General features: G+C 44.0%; 1 protein-coding gene across 1 annotated transcript in view; it reads left to right on the top strand.

The window, feature by feature from the left end:
• Positions 1 to 18114, top strand: part of LOC138258582 (putative nuclease HARBI1) — a 98769-nt gene extending 80655 nt beyond the window's left edge. The window contains exon 3 of the mRNA XM_069205943.1: positions 17781 to 18114. Within this exon, the coding sequence (XP_069062044.1) occupies positions 17781 to 17797 (17 nt within the window). The 3' untranslated portion in view covers positions 17798 to 18114. The remainder of the gene's footprint in view (positions 1 to 17780) is intronic.
• The last annotated feature ends 2808 nt before the right edge of the window (positions 18115 to 20922 follow it).

Below are 20922 nucleotides of genomic sequence, written 5' to 3'. Positions count from 1 at the left end.
GAGTGGGTGAATGTAACAATGAAAGTGCATAAAGGAATGGATGAATGAGGGCATTTATGATGACTAAGGCCCTGATAGGAAATAATGGTATTTATATTTCAGTGGATGAGCTATCCATCACCGTTGTTATGGAGTAACCCCTCTTCCGAAATCTAAATCAGGCCGTAATGGGCATACTTACACAGAAGTGGCGGAGCGCTGGGCCAAAATTGGCAGCGCCATGCTGAGTCACTTCTGAAACATAGGGATGAGCCGCATATACACACATACGGCACACACTTGTGTTTCCCCTAGTGCTGGCCCTAAATTTAGCTGTCAACGTAGGCATCCTTGCACCACAGCGTAAGGGTGTCTGCATTAAAGGGTATGATTGTTTGTGTGCAGGAAGGTGTTGATTGAAGAAGACTAACTCAGAAAGTGAGTTTGAGATTAGAAACTTTAAGAAACCATGAAGGTATATTAAAATATTTTAGCATAATACATACTTAGAAAAACTCAGATGTAGTAATAAGCACAAGGTCAAATGCCATGAAGTCTCTCATTAAACAAAATATACAGAAGTAAAGGCAAAATCAGAAAATAGTTTACCTCTCATATGTGCAGCAGATCACTAGAAAATCAGACAGCATCTCTAGAGGCTCAAGGAAGGTCCTTTGGTCACCCCTAACCGCCAAATACAGGGATTTCTTTAAATAAATTCATCATATAGAATGAGAAATACAAAGTCAGCATGGTATGGTCATTGTTCTAACAAATCACACTTTCTCATTTTAAAATGTCACATAACCCTATCACCTTAGTACTAGCCCACTGCATGAATATTGATTCACCCCCTTCTGACCTAATATTGTCAGGAGGTGCTAAGACCTAATATTGTCAGGAGGTGCTAAGACAAACTGGTTACAAAACAAAAAATATATAATGAATTAATATAATACAGTGGGCTAGCAGGAACAACCTTGAAGGTGTAACAATAGGTTTTTTCCAGGTTCTTCAAAAACAGTGTGTCATGTAAAATAAACAGTGCACATCTTGCTGCACGTAGTGTCAAATGAGAAATATAAATAGAGAATGAACATCATGATGTGGCATCCATTTTAGACTAGATGACATCGAGGCCTAATTGAGGCCTAGTTTATCTAAGCCAGAAAAACAATTTAAAACATGTCATAATGATTTTGTTTCAATTGCAATAACTCTGTCAAAGTGCATGTGTTAATTTAAATGCAAATCAACCAATATTATTTGCAGATGTTAGTCTAATCATGAAACTCAAACAATCGATAACCAGAAATAGTCATTCTAGAATGCTGCTTTGTTTATGTTAGCTCAGGTTGTGACATCATACACCAGATTGCCCCTTTAAGACTAGGGTTAGGGTAAACTCACAGAATTTCACTCTGAGGAGTTATATAAAAATTTGGTGAGATTTTGCAGAATTCTGGTAAGGGATGGGAATAGGCATGTTGTGCTACTCATGCTGTGATTTATCACTGGTAGTGCATTCAGCGCTGAAAAATCATCACAAATGGCACAACACAGTGCACAAGACCGTGCATCCACTTGAGTTGATTTTGCTGAGGTTGAGTAGAAAATCTACTTGAGAAGCAGCTCTCTGACTCAACTGCCTACGACCACCCACATTAGGAAATCTCTCCAGAAGTCCTCCTAGCGACCGGAAATCATGTTAGGGCATGCCAAACTTTGCTCACATTCGCCAATGAAGCCTCATAGGAGAACAAAAATCCACCATGCAGCTATCTGCAAAATTTGGCCAGAACTCTGCATTACAAGAGTAGTGCGGAGTCACCAAATTCTACCAGTTCCGGAAGCTGAAACAAACTTTCCATTCAGCCCTTTTAAGACCTAGGAAGAGGGACAATGTGTGGTTTATGTATCACAAGAGGATAGGAGGTACAATCATCGCATATCCTTTAAACCAGTGGTTCCCAACCTGTGGTCCGGGGACCCCTGGGGGTCCGTGAAGCCTTCTCAGGGGGTCCGTGAGAGCCTAGAAAATTGAAAAGTATTAACAAATATTGACAAATTAGGTCCCCAGCTTCCAGTAATGACTCAGACGGGGGTCCCCGGATTCCCATGATGATTCAGTGGGGGTCCCTGGGTTCCATTAATGTTAAAGTGGGGGTCCACAGAAATCAAAAGGTTGGGAACCACTGCTTTAAACATATTCAACTGCAGGGATTGTTCAGGGATCACTGTGTCTTTGTGGTTGAACAATGTGTGGCTTGCCTGTGCCTTTTGAGCTGAGATCCAGAGGAACTAATGCTGAGAATTGTGGGAGTGAAGGATAGGGATACTCCTGGCAATGAATGCACCGCATAGATAAGAAAAAAAGTAATTTCTAATTAATATTGGGAGGGAAGAACATGGCAATCAGATTAAATGGAGACTGAATAGCTTCTTAATCCTTTTGCTCAGCCAGCACTAATATATTCATGGGCACCAAGGAAAGGACAAACACTGTGTCTTGGCTGTGCTTGTAGTAGACAATATATTACTTAAGAGGCAGCCTATAATCACATATTGATGTAGCACAATACTGCATGATCTGTTTTTGCTGGGCATCAGGGCTTGAGTCACAAAAGACGAGGAATCAGTAATTGCTATTTAATGGATAGATTGACGTCAACACTGTTATTGGGAATGCAAAACACGGGGGGAAACACTGTAAAATGCGACCTAGAAAATGGGATCCATTTCCATTACTCACCAACACGAAGAAAAACAGAAAAGTAAACAAAAAAACAAACGAAGGAACGGGAGACCATAGATATATGTCAATAAAAGGTCAAAAGAAAGAAATAATTAGGGAAACAGAACAAACAGGAGCACAGAAAACCCCAACGAAAACAGGTCCTGCAGAAGGGAAAGAGTGTTACAGTTAACGTGGTATTAAGTAAAAGATCGGGGAGAGTTGGAGAGGTCATGACCCTTCCCAATCTTCTGACCTCTGGATCAATCAATGCACTAAAATGAACGGGCATCAAAAGGTTCCACATCAGGGTGAGCCCTGCTGATCAGCATCCTTTGTGATGTTAAAACTGTGATAGGTGCATTTTTTTTACCTTGGGAGAAGATGCATCTATTCATTCTTGTTTTGTTTTTGGACATCGAATGGGGGAGGGAAGCACCACGCAACCTGAAGTGACTGTGAAAATGAAGAGTCGCTTTCGCTTTGGGATGTGCAGGAATACATTTAGCGATTTTTTTATTTTTTGGGAATGAAAGTGAGGGAAAGGAACACCCTTTTGTTTTGTTGGTGGGGCAAAAATATTCTTAGCCAGCCTTGCAATTTTTGTTTTGACTGGAGAGAAGATAAACGGTTATCGTGAATGCACACTAATGTCTTGATTCACTCGCTTTAAGAGAAACGATCCAGATTTTCAGACATGTAAATGCAACGCTGAAATGACCTATTTCTCTCTTATACAAACAATAGGAGAAAATTACAGACGTATAATTTGAACCGTTTTGGCTATTTCCATGAAAATATACAGGAGAATCTATGTCTGTCAGACTGGGCATGTCCCTTGTAACTTGGGCCACCGGAAATATGCCACAAGGGACTATCAAATTATGTACCAGGGTCGACGAAATGATGCGGCAAGAAAAGACAATTTAGGCAGCATAATGCAACACATTTTGAGGCAGTATGACTGAATCAATTTGTATTTTTTAGACATGGCACTGCCAGGGCAAAGGTTCCACCTCATTAGTCGCAATGTAACACTCCAGTACAGCAACAGACAATTGAACGTTGTCCACTTGACTTTTGCAAGGGGCTTCCCACAGCGCTGCAACACGTCGCTGCGTTTTTAAGTAACGTTTGATCAGTTTTAGGTAGAAACAAAAATTGTTTGGTAAAGTCTGCAAATTAAACACTAGATGATCGATAAAGTAGCAAATGTGGCAAATCCTTAAGTGTTCGGAAAACGGAGCGGCCGCAGAACCGCATAATTCCAGTGACACTACTTATTACATTTTATAAGAATAGCGCTTTTTTTAATCACATGGAGTTTGCCGAACAACCAGACAGAATTTGATTGACAGAATTACCATGAGGTGGGTGGTTAAGAGGAAGAGGTGCTGTCTCCCCAGAAGAATAAAAGCGTTAATTGGGTCATATTTCATTCAATCGTATAGGTTTTACATATATCAGTTGGGGTGCATCTCAGACCATTACATAGAAACATAATGCCTGACCCAAATATCTTGTCATAAATATTCTTCACGAAAAAAATCATCACATTGAGTGTAGACTTTCTATGATCAGCTCTACTGGGGCATTGTTTTTGTAAAGGTTATTTAAAACTACTAGATCTGTATGTCAGACCATATTCTGGTTCCATACTGAATGCAGCAGTACTTTCACCTTTGCAATAGACTCATGAGTGCAGAGAGGAGCCATCGCGCTAGTCTCTGGAGGAGAGGAGCGCTTGCCGGGCCCTGTGGGAGCTCTGTCAGGGGTCATGCTCTGTCTGGCCTGAGAGTCACCCGAATTTCAGTGGGCTGAGAGGTCCAGCGTCATCTGGAGGCACTTTGCAGCACTTTGCAGACCCTGGAATCACCATCGCTGAAAACGCTGAGCTGCCAATTATTTGGACCTTTGATAAACTGCATGGGGGTCTCAGCATAGGGGGATCACTGTAGATGCGCTCAGCATGCCTATGCGCTACCTCTAGGGTGGTCTTTGTGCCCTTGTACCTCTGTGCCCCTGCTGCTTTGCATACCCACCTATCTAAGCTGCACCAGTCACTGACGGCCTTCTCTTCTCCTTTCCTTGGTTGAGGAGTCAAATAGGGTTGGGGTCTGATAACATGATAGATGGTGTGCTGGGAGTGGTGCGGACAACGAGATGAGGGCCGTGGAGGGAGGTCAGGTGAGCACAAGAATGTGGCTAATCTCTAAGGAATCTACATTGACTCCACGTTGAATCCAAACTAAGTACATTTAACATGACAAAAGGGTCTGGATCAACAGAGCGACACCAAAAGTATGGGGCAAAACTGTTATCTGTAACCCACACCAAAAGGGTCCAAATTTGCTGCCCTTCAGTGATCCTCATTGATGCTCATAAAGTGAAAGAACCATTACTAGCAAAAATGAGCGGACAGAGGACATACTATGTTGCACTGCATTGAGGCAGTCTCCTCACACTCATTTGGTTAACACATGGCACATGCACAAGAGATATTGCCTCATCTCCAGACACAACATTTTTAATCAATATGACCAAATTGTGAGAAGCAGATCAATCCAATATTCTTCTGCTCAAGCTTACTACAAAACCACATAAGGGGGGGAGACTTTACAAAACAATGTGACTACTCAAAATCAAGGGCCAAAACCAAACACAAAAGGAAAAGTAAACACATCTGTGAATGCACTACTTCATCAAGCTTAATGCAAATTACAGGAATTACCCACACGGTCACTAAGCTTGAGTCATCAGAAGACAAACTCCAAGGTGAACAGCAATTTAAAATAACCACAGTATTGCCTTCCCTGAGGCAAGAGGTTTGCTTGGTACACATGATAACAGGCAACTCCCCTTTAAGTTTACTCAGTAAATAAACAGGATAATGGCCCTCATTAAGAGTCTGGCAGTCTTCAGACAGCCAGACTCACGGTGGCAGTCTCACCGGCGACAGGCTGGGGGTGTGGACCGCCATAATATCAGTGTGGCGGTTTGGCCTGTGACAAACCGCCACTTTCACACACCTACTACCGAGGCAGTCAGACTGCCGGGTCAGAGATAAACATCTCCGATCCGACGGTCCACCTAACACCGCCAGTGGCAGTACGAGTCATCCCTTTTCCACCAGGGTTTTCATGGCAGTAGCACCACCACAAAAACCCTGGTGGAAAGGCTACCAGTGACAGGAATTTGCATTCCTGTCGCTGGTAGATGACTCCCCCACCCCCGTACATCCAAGAGCCCCCAACCCCCAGCCCTCCTCCCTTACAACATTTTCACCCCTAGCCCCCTGCTCACAGCAGTATGCCCCCCAACTCCCACATACACTCACGCACCCAAATGCACACACTTCCACACACTGACACAGACGCACCCAGACGCACACACTGACACTCACTAACACTCACAACCTAACATTCGCATGCGCATGCACACACACAACACCACCTTCCCCCCCGAATCCATACACACACTCACTCTCACACATGTGCACACACACAACACTCCCCTTTCCCCCTCCCCTTTTGGACAGTCACATTACTTGGTCGTCGAGGTGGTTGTCTGGGAGGGAACGGGTCCTGGTGCTTGCACCGCTGCCAGCACCCCACCAACACAACACCGCCACACCGTTTTTCGAATTGAAATACAGTGGGCAGTGTTTTGTTGGCATGGCAGTGTTGGCAGTGCAACCGCCACAGGACCGCCGATCGCCAGTACGACTGCTGGTGGTTTTTCACCTCGAAAATGGCGGAAAGCCACCAGCAGTCATAATATGGCGGTCTGAGGTCAGCACGGCGGTCGGCAGTCTTCCTCGCTGGACTCGTAACGAGCACCAATATGATTTAAGCCACTATGAGATTTCTGGTGAGGATCTATTTGCAACCTCTCTAAAGATCAGCTGTGCAGACCATGTCTGCATGATGGCTTTTTACAATTTCTTCTAGAAAGAATAAGCAGCAACCAAAATAATCAGAACCATTGACAAACTGATTTGAAATGATGGCTGCTCTAAATGTTATAATTATGATTACGGCAGTCTAAGCGCTCATTTAGGAAAATCAATCTATTGTTCAGTAAAAAATGTATGAATCAATAGTATCAATTGATACTAAAAAAACAACCAACATTTTCTGATCAAAATGGGCTCAAAAGAGATTGACAATACCAAGAACTCATGCACATATCCCTCTTACTCATAGAATAGCCAACATACCAACAGTTCTACAGTGTCTTGTTGTGGATTGGAAAAAAATACATTGACTACAAGCCCTCAGTTCAAAATCAAAATCAAATCCTCACAAATCAGTAACAATGCGAACAAACATATCCCGCGTGACAGCACTCATCCATACTGAGACTAAAGAGCATAATAGGGAATTGGAAGTAGTGATTAAAATGGCATCACCCAATGACATTGCAAAGCTGCTCATAGGAGGGGAGGAAGAATTACATGATGTATCACCCTTAGGTGACAATGCAACTGCAGCTGAGGACCTATCTATGGTTGAAAACAAGTTTGTTAGGCAAAGAGAACTTTAGTACAGTTATTTATATAAACAAATAGGAAAACAATTACGAAATAGGAATTTGCAAATTCAAAACAATTGGGAAAGTAATGTTTAAAAAAATATAAAGTCATCCTGCAAATTATCCTACGTTTTCCAAGCCATCTTGAGTTGCAAACCCAGCCACGGTTTAATACAACTATCTGCAAATCAAATCCAACGCACTAGCAAGAAACCAATTAATTGTATAATAAAAAAAGATACAAGAACATCTTCCCAAATTAGGCCCAATTCCAAACCTCAGTTGCTTGTCAATAATACGACTTCAATAGGTAAGGCGGCAAGCCCTCTCTCTCAAAGCATTTACCAAGAGAAACTGGTGAGCTACATGTATGATGAGCTTTCAGTATCTAAGCAGATAGTGGTAATTCACCCTTCAGTGTTAACAAGAGATGAAATTTCAGAACGCATGTGAAACTTCGCTAATACTATCACTCTACAGGATAGCCCATTAGTTATAGAAAATATTGAAATTTATTTCCAGACCAACATGGGGGAAGAAGATCAAGCAATGGGGAGAGACCAGTTAGGAAAATGTGGAAACGTAACAAAATTAAGTCTAAGTCCAGTTGAAGCAACAAAGATTCCAAAGCCTGTGACTATTTGTTCTTGCACCTCTGGAACTACTTTGGTCTTAAATGCCTAAATTTAATCAGTAGGTTGGTACCACAAACAAGTAATCCAGAAAGGGCATCAGATGTGTTTTCACGAGCAATATTCAATAAGTATGTCAAGCTCAATAGCCCAATAAAAGAGAACTGAGAACACAGCTACGATGTGAAAAAGAACACAATTTACATGAATCCTGGAACACATCTGGTGTGCTTTAACGATATTACGTGACTAAATTGGGGTATAATGGGCCGCTCTATGAGATATTATTAGGCCACGAACATGAGTATTAAGTCAATCTTAGAACCAAAATGGTTTCTTAATAACGCTTAATATGTGAATGGATATTTTGGTGGTCAAGTAGTCATGGAGGTACCACCGCTGCTCCCTGGTCTATGACTTTATTTTCACAGCACCAACTGGTGTGGTTCAGTAATACTGTGGAATAAATGTTGTCCAACAGAAAAGATGTGTCCTAAAAATAATTGACAAAAATATGTTGCTTTATTGGTGAAAATAATAGAAAACCTGCACCCAGTGGGATGATACCACCCTGTTCAATCTCCTTTTGGAAAGCATTTCAATAATTCTATGCAATAGTCAAGGCACCTAGTCTCGCTCTCTTATTGCCTAAGCCCATTCCCTGAGCTGGCACAGAATGTGGCTCTAATTTCCGCAGCTAAGGACCTCTCTCAAATACCGCTGGGTTCCACCAGGATCCATTTATACTGTCCCAAATCTCCCCAGATCTTCAGATTTGTTTGGGGGGGGCAGCCTCTGGTTGTATATACCATGCCCTCCAGATTGATATAGTGCTCCAACCATGTTTTCCACCCCTCCAGAGTAAGGGGTGCTTCATCTCTCCAATGTCTCACATTACTTCTTTTGGCTACACTCAGGGCAATCAACAGCAGAGACATCTTATATCTGTTACTACCCAGACGTATTCGTATGTGGAATAGAGCCAACTTTGTGTCCCTTATGAGGTGTCAGCTCAACACATCCCCCATTGTGCAAGGTAACCCTTCCCAGAAGAGGGCTCTGAAATGACCTGAACCCTGCTTTGACTCTTAAAATGGTACATGTGCTCTGACCCTTAAAATGTATATGTTTAATTGGCATATTCCCAATTGTTATGGCTCAACATACTTGTCAGTCCCAAGTATATGATACCAGGGATATCTAGGGCCTGTAGCTTGAAGTGTCTCTCATGGATTGTAGCACTAGTTGTGCCACCACAAGTATGACAAGGTAAAACATGGCTCCCAATCTGCCACTGAAGACTCTATTAAAAGATGGAACATCCACTTTATCATGTTCCAATAGTGACAACCCCAAATTGTAATTTTTACTGTGGAAAGGTTAATAGCCCCATTGGCAAGTACAGAGTTACAGGCTGACACCTCAGCGCTGCTGTCACCTGAATAGGACTAATAAAGTTGGTGCTGCAAGGTATCAAAAGAATCAGTGCATTAAATCCGATTTCATGATGAAATTAAATCTGTCACTGGTATGCGAAGTACAACTTTAGAGTTTGCCATTTTATTTGCTCAAAGTTTCCAGTGCCTATTTACAGTTGGACAAGGGATCTGCAGACAGCTTTCTGCCCTCTTGGGTAAACGTGCAAATGACTCACAGGGTAGGAAATAATAGAAGCCTGCATGGGAGAGAAGTGTTACCTCTGTCTTGCAGGAAGCCACATGGGTGTTGGCCCCAAATGCGAGCTTCAAAGGTGAACTCGCCTTTGAATTAAATTGGGAAGCACTTACAATAGGGGCCTCTCTATTGTTAAGGTAGACAGGTTGGCACTAAGGGCAGGGAAAAGGAAACGAGTTGCCAAACTGGTTTTACAGGGTCTGGTAGCACCTTGGCAGCCACACCCTTGGGTTGGGCTATAGAGTTCTGGATGCCGAGAGAGGGGTCTGCCACTTGAGAGTGCTTAGAATGATTCATCCTGCGATAGCCAGATGCCACACTTCACAGGAAGTGGTCATCAGGAGGGAGGGAACATAGGAGCCAATGGGCTACTGACTGCGTCTACCCTGAGGGCATTTTCTGGGCATAAAAAGGAGATCCCTGGCACCCAGAACTCAGATCTCCATGAACTGGACAACAGGATGGAAGAAGGGCTGTCCTGCTACACTGAGGAACTGGCAAAGAGAGGCTGCACTGGTACGGACTACACCTGCTGAGCCTGGTGGCTAGCAAAGGAGATGGGACTATGCTTGCTGTATCCTGCTCATGGAGAAGTTGCCTTCGGAGACCAGCTAAAGCAAGAGACTGCAAAGGTCATTGGACTGACCTCCTGTTCACAGCACAGAGCCACAACATCTGAAGCAGGACCCTGGAGCAAGTTAGTAGCCCAAATCTTCTAGACACCGCCTCTCATCAACGTGAAGCACCAGAGACCAGGGCAGAATGCTCAGAGTTACACCAAAGTTTGCTTGGAGAGTTCGTCGGAGTGCAGCTTTGTCACACAGAAGGAGAGTTATCATCCTGGGAAGGATTCTGCTGTGACCACAATACTAGGTGTCAGAAAGATCCCTGTCACCTGCATTGCATTTACAGCATCCGTGGGCATCTTTAGTGCCCTGTACCCCCTGAATCAGGACTATTTCAATAGGAACCTATAGCAAAGGGCTAAAAGGGCCTGGAATGTACTGGACACTGCTACGTCCTCCGAGGTAACTCATACTGTGGACCTGCTGGTCCCCCTGAATGGCTCATTGCTGGAGTTGGTCCCTAAAGTAACTAAAAGCAACCACATTCACTACTTACCTATGTTTTTTCATGAAAAAGTTCTGTGGCAAATTAGTTGAATTTGTCAATGCTTGTTCATGGTTAAGTAAAAGGTGCATATTAACTATATCTTGAACATTCTATGTCTCCGGAACGCTCTAGTGGATCTTTTCTGTTTTGGTGCCTAAAATACATAAAAATGCTATCTATTTTAATAAATTGGTGTCTGATTTCTTGAGTTTCTCCTGTATTTCTTATTCAATTGTTTTGGTGGTGTTTATATGCTTAACACTTGTTCCTTTGTATAAGCCTGACTGCTCAGATATGCTACCCAGGTTTGAGCTTTAGTTTTTAACAAATGAAACCTGCTGGACCTAAAGGGGTCAGTAAGTATATTACACTGTGAGATTGCACAACCACACCATATAATACACCCCAGTTCTTCACAAGGGGCATAGCTCCACAATTCCTCACTGTATGTAACAAGTCCCCTCCCTCCTTCCGGCAGCCCAAAACCATGAGAAGAGCACCAACCCCAGTTTCCACAGTCTGTATCTCATCCAGTATGTATGATGGAGGTAGTGTAATTGGATAAGCCTGAACTGTGTTGCCATGACGTCATTCATGGTGAAACCAGAGCCTCCCTTCAATCCTAAAATGGGCTTAGGTCCGACTCCCAGGCCTCACAGCTGTGGGAATGCATTGAGATGATTGAGTACCAATCAATCAATCAATCAATCAATCAGTATTTTGTAAAGAGCGTCTATGTGAGGGTCTCAAGGTGCTGGAGGTTGTAGAGCCTCATTTGAAGAGCCACATCTTGAGGTTCTTCCTGAAGATGGTGAGCGATGGGTTTTGTCTGAGGTATAGGGGCATGCTGTTCCAGCTCTTTGCTGCAATGTAGGTGAAGGATCATCCTCCAGCGGTGGGTTTCGAATGTGAGGAATATTAGCCAGAGCCAGTTGAGCACAGAGGAGGGATCTGGTGGGGGTGTGGAAGGAGACCTCGGTGGTTCAGGTAGGCCGGTCCGACGTTGTATATGGCTTTGTTCGTGTGGGTGAGAAGCTTGAAGGTGATTCATTTTTCTATCAGGAGCCAGTGGCGATCCTCAGGTGCTGGGAGATATGTTCTTGGAGTGGGAGGTTAAGGGCAAGTCCGGTGGCGGCGTTCTGGATGAGTTGTAGCTTTTTGATGTTTCTCATGATGGTTCTGACATAGAGAGCATTGCCGTAGTCAAGCTTGCTCGTGACTGGGTGACTGTTCTGTGGCAGTCTGCTGGGATCCATTTGAAAGTTTGTGGAGGGTGTGCCAGCAGGAAGAGGTGAATGAGTTTACCTGTCGGGTCAAAAATGATGAGGTCTGTCTTGTCAGAGTTGAGGTTGAGGCAGCTTTCTCATATCCAGGTGGCAACGGCTTCCATTCCCAAGCGGAAATTCCTTTTGGCCGTGTCCGGGTCTTCGGTGAGGGAAATGATGAGTTGTGTGTCATCGACATATGACACAATGTTAATTCTGTGGCTTCTGACGATGGCTGCCAGTGGGGTCATGTATATGTTGAAAAGAGTTGGACTCAGAGAGGATCCTTGGGGAACGTCGCAGCTGACTCCTTTGGGTTTAGATGTGTAGGGAGGGAGCCTGACCCTCTGAGTCCTTCTGGAGAGGAAGGAGTGGATCCATTTCAGGGCTGCTCCGTGTATTCGTACATCGTGGAGTCTGGTGCATAGTGTGCTGTGGGAGACTGTGTCTAAGGCCGCTGAGAGGTCGGAGGGTTGAGTGCTACAGTTTGGCCCTGGTTTAGAAGTGATCAAATGTCATCGGTGGCTGCTAGAGGAGCTGTCTCCATGCTGTGGTTGCTGAGGACCCCGGAATGGGAGCTGTCCAGAGAGTTGTTGACCTTGATGAAATTTCGTAGTTGTGTGTTGATGGCTTTCTCCAGTACTGTGACTAGGTAAGGTAGCAGCGAGATGGACCAGAAGTTCTTTAGTTCTGATGGGTCGGCCGAGGGTTTTTTCGGGTGGGGGCATACTTCAGGGTGTTTCCAGTCCTCTGGGAAGGTGCCAGTGTTGATGGAGCGGTTTATTGTGTTCCGGAGCTCGGTGGCGATGGATGTGCTGGCTCTGACATAGATGTGGTGTGGGAAAGAGACCGTGGGGGCTCCGGAGTGGGTGCTGTTCATAATGCTTTCCGTTTCCTCCGTGGTGAGCATGGACCAGGTGCGGATGGTCCGTGGGTTCTGCAGGGGTGGGTAGGTCGTAAATTCTGGTGCTGGGTTGGTTTTCGGGAAGGAAGCTGTCGTAGATGTTGTGGATCTTTCGGTGGAGGAAAGTGGCAAGTTTGTCACAGAGGACATACAACGGGGGATGCTGAGGGCTTTGGAGGGGGAATTTTTGAACTTGTTGATGGCGCAGTGTTGACGTCATCGGAGGGAGGCGTGAAGGATTTGGCAAGAGTTGTGGTGAGTGGCTCATTGGTTATGTAATTTAATTTCCTGTGGGAGTCCAGGGGGTGTGGATGCGGCTACTGGGTTCGGTGATGGTGAAGTGTGGGCAGCCGTGGTCAGTCCAGTCTGGGGTGGAGATGGTATCAATGGTAATTTAGTTGCTTGAGGTGAAGATAGGGTCCAGTGTATGTCCTGCGATGTGCGTGGGCATGGTGATCAGCTGTCTGAGGCAGAGGGTGGCGATGTTGTTGAGTAGAGCGGTGGTGTTTGGATCGTTGCGGTCCTCGAGGTGGAAATTCAGGACCCCGAGGAGGAGGTAGTTGTCGGACGCCAGGGCCTGGGAAGTGGCAATGTCTACAATGTCATTGATGAATGCTGGGTGAGGGCCGGGTGGTCTGTAGACCAGGGTGCCACAGATGAGGAGTTATGATTGGTGTGGACAGGGAAGTGAAGGTGTTCCATGGTGGTGCACTGATCTTCTGAGTTCGCCTAGATACGTAGTGAGGACTTGTGTACAATGGCGAGTCCTCTATCCGGGCAGGAGGGCCGGTCCCTCCTTAAGATGCTGTATTCGTCCGGGATAGCAATGGCAATGGCGATGTCCGGTCCCAAGGTAGGGTTGATCCAGGTCTCGGTAGAGAAGGTGATGTCCAGTTGGGTGGTGTCCATCAAATCCCAGAGTTCAGTGGCATGCTTGTGGAGGGAGCGGATGTTCATGAGGAGGTAGTTGATGGGGATGTGGTGGGTGTTGGTGTTTCCGGGTGTGGGGAGTACCTTCTGCTTGTTGTGGCCGGCACTGAAGTTGCAGTTCCTGCACAAAAAAGGTCAGTAGGTGTCCTTGAGGGATGTGGTGCAGCAGTTGCTGAGATGTCCGGTGTTAAAGCGGTGGAGGGTCACTGCATTGTAATGGATGCTGTACAGGGGATGGCTTGACGGAGATCCAGGGTTCCTGGTGCAGGGTGTGGTCCAGGAGCGGATGAGCGCAGACTGGCTTGCCTTTGGCTCACCTTCGGCAAAGGTCTCTAAATCTGTGAGATCTCGACCCTGTTCAATCTTAAGCCATTTACAATGTGTTTTATAGGTAAGTGTAAGCCAGGACTGAAGGGGCACCCAACATAACACCTAAGTATTCCAACTATGTTATGTTTGAGGTTGTAGCAGATAAATGTGGAAAAAGTCAGCTATCATCGTATTTCATTTATGTTGACTTCTTTAAGGGTTGTTGTTCTTGCTCAGTGTCAGATAAACGGCAGCAGGTATTGTTTCCAAAAAATCATGCTGCTGAGTCAGACTAAATCTTTGCCATGACTAAGATTAAGCAGTGGCTAAGATTAATCAGAATGAATGTTAGCTGCTGTCAAACACTCGGGCCACAATACCAATCCATGGTTTTTCCTCTACTACTCTAAACAAAGGCCCGCCTTCTTCAAATCAGTACCGATCCTGCTCCTCATGGGAACAGTCCATTCTGAACTGCAGCAAAAGCAACCCTACACCGGTTTCAACCTACTTAGGTTTCCAGTCGTGCCTTGCTAGCGTGGAATCAAAAGACAATATGCTTGGTGTATAGAAGGTTGCACTAGCAGTGACAGCCTCAATGGCTGTAAATTACTTGTGACCCTTTGGAGCCTTTGGTGAGTAGGAACAGTGAGTTTGTTGGGAGGAAGAACAAGAGTTGTCTGAAAAAGCCAACTAGAAGGTATAGTAGCTTTAGACAGGGCCATTGGAATTATATGATTCAGTGGCCCTGGCTTTTTCTACATGAGTATGGATTTACTGTCCATTACATATAATCCTTCGGCTGCTCCACAATGTGAAAATTTCAGCTAAAATATGTTTCTCACTAAGAAGGATCAAAATTTGTTAAAAAGAAGTGCCTTGTGGTATGCTGTGCATTTGTAAAGGTTAACATGTCATCTTTCAGTTGCTGATTGTAATAGTATTAAATGCATGATTATGAAATGACATTTTTGTTGAGATAATATTGATGTTTGTTAACATGACAAAACAGTAAAATAATACCACCACAGAATATGCTATGCATGCTGCATAATCTTCTTTTTCTTACCACATAATTTTGTCGGCCCAGTCGCATATTTTGGCATGCTATTATTGCATATTTTCAGTGTCCTTGCTCTAGAGGGACAAAAAGTATCAGACAGGGAAAACTGTACAAATATTCATATTTATGTGCAAAATGTGCAGGGCTTTAAATGAAAAAATGAAAATATGTGTACTCATAAACTGATGTGGGATATGGCGTTGCGCTTCCAGTGTGACTTAGGGGCGGGACTAAGGAGGGTGTACATTTAAGGAGATTGAGACTTACTTGGTATCGAAGAGTGCATGATGATACAGAGATATTTCTTGAACCTCTGGGGCAATGTTTTTGTCCTTACATGAACAAAGGCCTACATTTAATATTATCTAACCATTTCACAGATCACTTCTGCATATGGCACACAAAAGACATTTTGCAATTTTATATTACACTCTAATCAATAGTGTTGGCACTTTAAGAAAGAAGCCCTGAAAAGTAAACAAAACAATCTCATTCTGTTTAGATGCCCATATGTACGAAAATAATTTGCATGTCCTAACGGACCAAATTGCAATTTCAGGCAGTTAAGTAATGCAAAACTGCCTTTATCAATGTACAAAAGGCCTATGTGGCATTGCAAAACACAATTTGTGATTCGCAAAATAGGAAATCGCAAATAGGAAATTCCTATTTGCGATTTCTTATCAACATGTACATAGCATTTCCTATTTGCGAAATGGGCATTTAGGAAATGCTGTTACTGGTGAATCAGATCAGTGGTAAGCAAGTGCAAACTACAAAAAGGCACCCAAAATGCACCAGGCTTTTTAACAATGGCGGCTCTGTATGTTTTGGTGAGGAGGATACATATTTTGGTGGTTAGGCAGAGAAGGAGGTAGAGACAGGAAATGATATTTAGGGAGAGGGTCACCCTGTTTGAACAGACAAAGAAGGAGATAATTGGTAGGTACAGATTGAGTAGCCGGGTAATACTTGATTTAATAGCTGAGTAAAGACCTCAGCTACAGACTCAACACTCTAAAGCAACACAAAACCACCACACGTGCAGGTATTATATTGCCTACACCTCTTAGCATTGGGCAGTTATCAGGCAGTCATAGCAGTGGAGTGGAGGGGTGTCACAAAGTGCCTTTTCCAGGTTCTTTCACCATTTCCTTCATATCATGTTGAGCAAGATCTCGTTCCCTAATTCCGTCCAAACATTGCACTACACCAAACTCATGTTCTAAAGGGTAGCACAGTTCCCCAAAGCCATAGGCTGTGTAGATGGCACACATATGGCCATATTGCAACTTGATACATCTACAGGAACAGGAAAACATGACACTCACTTTATGTGCAGGCAGTGTGTGATGCCTCTTGTATCATAACCTTGTGGCCAGATTTCCAGGCAGTACCCAGGATTCATCCATGTTCCGTCACAGTGGAATCCACAGCAAATAGGCACAGTGGGAACTTGGCAATGGTTTCCTACTTGATAAAAGATTCCCACACTCAATGTATACATTGGCCACCACGGTGTGTGTAATGTGACCTAATGGTTTTACTTCTCATGCTCTAGAGGTGACAGTCCATATGCCTTATGGCCCTGGCTACTCACACCGTACCTGACTCCAAGGACAAGAAGTGAGAGGCAATACAACCAGGTATACAAGTCAACATGTACCATCATTGAGCGGACCTTTGGGATTCTGAAGCTCCACTTCCGCTGCCTCAACAAAACCAGTGGGGCAATGTTGTACAGACCAGATAAACGCTGCAAAGTCATACCGACTTCGGCTATAATGCACAATGTTGCAATAAGAATGGGTCTGCATGACACCCCCATAGAGCCAGATACTAATTCAGATGATGAGTTACCATCACTCCAGATGCAGCAGGAGGGCACATATGCAGAAGAGGGACATGCACGATACACGGAGATCAGAAAAACTATTTCTGCGATAAGATAAATTAGAATAGCAAATAATGAGACATCACACATGATGCTAATGCTTGGTTCATAATCAAGACACCACCTTTAATTCAAGTAGCAACAACTTTGTAACACACAAGGATTGACTGTATCCTAGTGTAAGTAGAATTGTTAGTATATGTACAACAAGCGGAATATCTGTGAAACAAAACAAAAGCAGCTCATTCCTCTGAGTGTACAGTGCTTCACTCCTTTCTGGGTTTGAGTGTGCAGCATTGGGCTGTGGTACTGGAGACTTGTCAGTCCCAGAAGTGTGTCTGCATAAATGCCTGGTAGTGCATGCCTCCTGAATGGATGTGGTACTGAGGCTAGAGTCTTCTTCTCTCTCAGGTGGGGGCAGGATGTTGGGGACACAGAGGTTGTGGATATGCTCTAGGATTGTGGTCGCTTGCACAAGCCGACATGCAATGTCCTGGCAGCAGTTCCCCATGTCAGTCTGAATGTTCACAGTACACCTTGCTAGCATTGTTGTGGCTATTGCGAGGTGGTTGAGGGATTGAGTGAAGTAATCAAACCTTGACAGGTACTGCCTGTGCCTCTGTTTCTGCAAATGGTGCTTCCTCTTCATTGCTGCTAGCCAATGGTCCTGACCCTTCTCCAGGTTCTGCATGGAGACTTATACACACGTTGCAGCTGTGTACTAACTGTCCATATCTGTTTTGTCTGCAGGTGCTGTACGGAGATGATGGACCTCTTCTATCCACCATATGAAGGCACACTATCCAACATGTTGTGTGACATATTCTCATTGCGGACTGCTGATCTTTGCCACTTGGTCTGTCTGTGTGTCCTGGTCTCCAATGTTATGATGTCTTTGCTCTGTGACTGGTCCTCATCACCGTCCACAAAATCTGGCAGCAGTGAGATGGTTGCTGTCCTGCCAGTAGAAGTTGGGGTGATGGGTGGAGGGGTTGGTTGTGCTGAGTGCTGCTTGACCACACAAGTGTCAGTAGGCCTTTCGGCTGCAATTAGTCCAGGCACGTCCGAGCTATGATCTCTGTAAATGCATGTAAATAGTTATTGTAAATAAATTACAACAGTTTGGCCACAATTGTGTTGTATCTCTGTTACATGTGTTTGTAACTTGTTAATGTTGTGGGGATATGATTGGGGTAAGATTCAGGAAACACAGATCAGCAAGCAGGTGATGTGCACTATGAAACCCATGGTGCATTGCCAGGATGCGGAAAACATCTCAAAGGGCCTAATCATGCTATATGTGTGCTATATTGATCTACTAACATTCTGCGTTTTTAAGTAAGTGAAGGGAAGAGGCCTACCGCGGATGGTGCCTGCTGGTTTGGAGGAGTTGATGTCACCTACTCCCACCACACTCTCTGGCTCCAGGGTCCCCTCTATCAGTGTCTCGACGAGAGTTGGATGGGGTTGTAGTAGGTGTCCTCCACCAGTTCCCTATCCCCCTGCCATTCTTCTGGTCAGCTTCTCCTTCGTATGACACCTCAGGTCGAACCACCTTTTGCAGATCTCAGGGATGGTCCTTTTGGGGACTCCTAGGGAGATTACCTTCTCCAGGACGCTGGTCCATTTTCAGGCCTTTTGGCTCTCTAGCACAGAGAAGGAGGCTTTTCTAAAAGTTGGTCCACATGGGTCACACATTCCTCTGTTAGGAGTTCCAGCTCCTTCTCAGTGAAATTAACTTTGCGTTTTCTGGACTCTGAGTCCTTATTCCCATCCTCTGCGGCCATGGTATTCTTCTGGGAAGGGGCAATCTGTGGCAGTGGTGATGCCGGGGCACTCCTTACTTCCAGCGTAGGCTTCTGTGTTGTGGACACACCCTATATTTATAATAGTCCTACTCTGACATCATCACTGTGCACCAGGAGAAAATATTTCTGAAAGTGTGATTTCCTATAGGGAAATAACAATTTTGCAATTTCCTAAACAGTGACTACATAGGAATCCCTATTAGTAATCGCAATTCATGAACATTCCAATTTACCATTTCCAAATAACGATTTCTTCGGTTTCGCCATTTAGAAATCACAAAAGTGAAATTTTGTACATATGGGCCCATGTGTTTTGCATGTAGGCTTTTCAAATGTTCAATGTAATAGGACTATGGTACACAGTGGCCAAAAACTTCAAACCACCTTATGCTAACCATGCTCTTTATCAGCAGAGTACTCCACCCATTAGATTAAGTTCTTAATCAATCACTGGCACCACCAAGAAGGACCTCGTTCTCTTTTGAGTATAAATAAATACATTTTTACAAAACCAATAGCATCACACCCTTGAAAAGTATGGCAATAGATATCTTTTTATAGCAGTAAACAGACTCTGTTTTTTCCCTTAGCATAGCTTAAACAACATAGGCACTTTTAATCGGATGTCTGACAAGCACCCATATAAAAACTACAGAGGTTGGGGTTGTCTGTACAAAGAAGACGGTATTACTACCCAAAGGAACCCTTTAATAACCTTAGAATAGCAAAAGATTTTTAAACAAATGTATAGAAATATAAACCTATGCCTTCTCGTTTGCATGCTGCTCCTTAATGCTGATTCCTAGCTGACAGTGCAATATACAATTGTAACTTAAGAACTGCAAGTCACAATAGTATTCTCTGTGACAAAAGAAGTAACCCACTGAGATATTATACAAAAAAAACAAATCTGTGATATGCATGTTGTCCTTTGCAGCAATCACATTAACCCTCAATACTACTTTAGGAAGAGTCAGAACTGTGAGTACACAAAACACAGATCTCTCCAGCAAGTGCTTGAACACCAGAGATATGTTACCATTAACATCAGTGCCTTCTCCTTGCAAGATATCTGAACAAGTAGGCAGTGTTGCAACACAAAATGATGCCGCCCCCCAGCAGGTTGTGATGAGAGGCCCCTGAGTCTCCTATATCTCACAAATATTCATTGACCTTGGGCTGAATGAGGCCCCCTTAAAGGGTCGGGGAGGAACTTGGATGGCTGGAGACTCCTGCACCGCAGGGGCCTGTGTTACATCCCTGAATACAGCTTGGATGCACCCAATTAAGTAAACCAAACCTGATGTACTCTCACAATTGTCCTTGTTTCCAATTTTTTTGTGGCAGAGTTTCTTTTTTTTAATTCATATGTAAGTCGACTGCTGCCAGACTCCACTTTTCCTGAATCCAATCCCTTTCTGTTGCCAATACTGACCTCCAATTCATGGAACTCCAGAGTAAATATTTTAAATTTCTAGCACTTCTTTAGACCTACAATAAAAGTGGCCACCCTGCGGTTTAGAACATGTATCGTTTGCATACGCTATTGCATTAACATTTTCTGGGAATGTTTACTTTAAACTCACTGTCTCACTGGCACCTAACAGACATCACCGAGCTGCTTCTAGCTAACACATTCTTGGCTTTAACAAAGTTTGTTACCCTCATTAAAGTCAGATCCCTTCTTCATGGCATCTTTAAGCCAAAGTACAGTTGTGTTGAAACAGTGAGGTCATTCCAAAGAAAAAAGGCAGATAAACACTGGGAAGATCCGAGGGCTGCACTTGCTACAATCTAACTTAACAGAGACATTGTGACTTATTCTAAGCAGTAAGAGTTAAGTGAGATATTTAAGTGAGAGCTGCCAGGGGACATAGAACTGTACTTGACCTGCAAAGTAATGGACTATGGAGTTCACATAGACAAACACCTCAGATTACCTACTCTGGTGTGCAGGGGAGTGATTAAATAAACAGGCTCATGCTATAGGCGGGGAGAAGATTTCAGTGTGTTGGAGACTGGAGGATCATAGTGCCTCGAAGGTACAGTGCTATGAAAGACTACCGAGAGACAAAAAGATCAAA

Source organism: Pleurodeles waltl, chromosome 9, assembly GCF_031143425.1.
Source record: "Pleurodeles waltl isolate 20211129_DDA chromosome 9, aPleWal1.hap1.20221129, whole genome shotgun sequence".
NCBI classification, from domain to species: domain Eukaryota; kingdom Metazoa; phylum Chordata; class Amphibia; order Caudata; family Salamandridae; genus Pleurodeles; species Pleurodeles waltl.
Note: the sequence above shows the minus strand (reverse complement) of the source record. Positions and strands in the feature narration are given on the sequence as shown.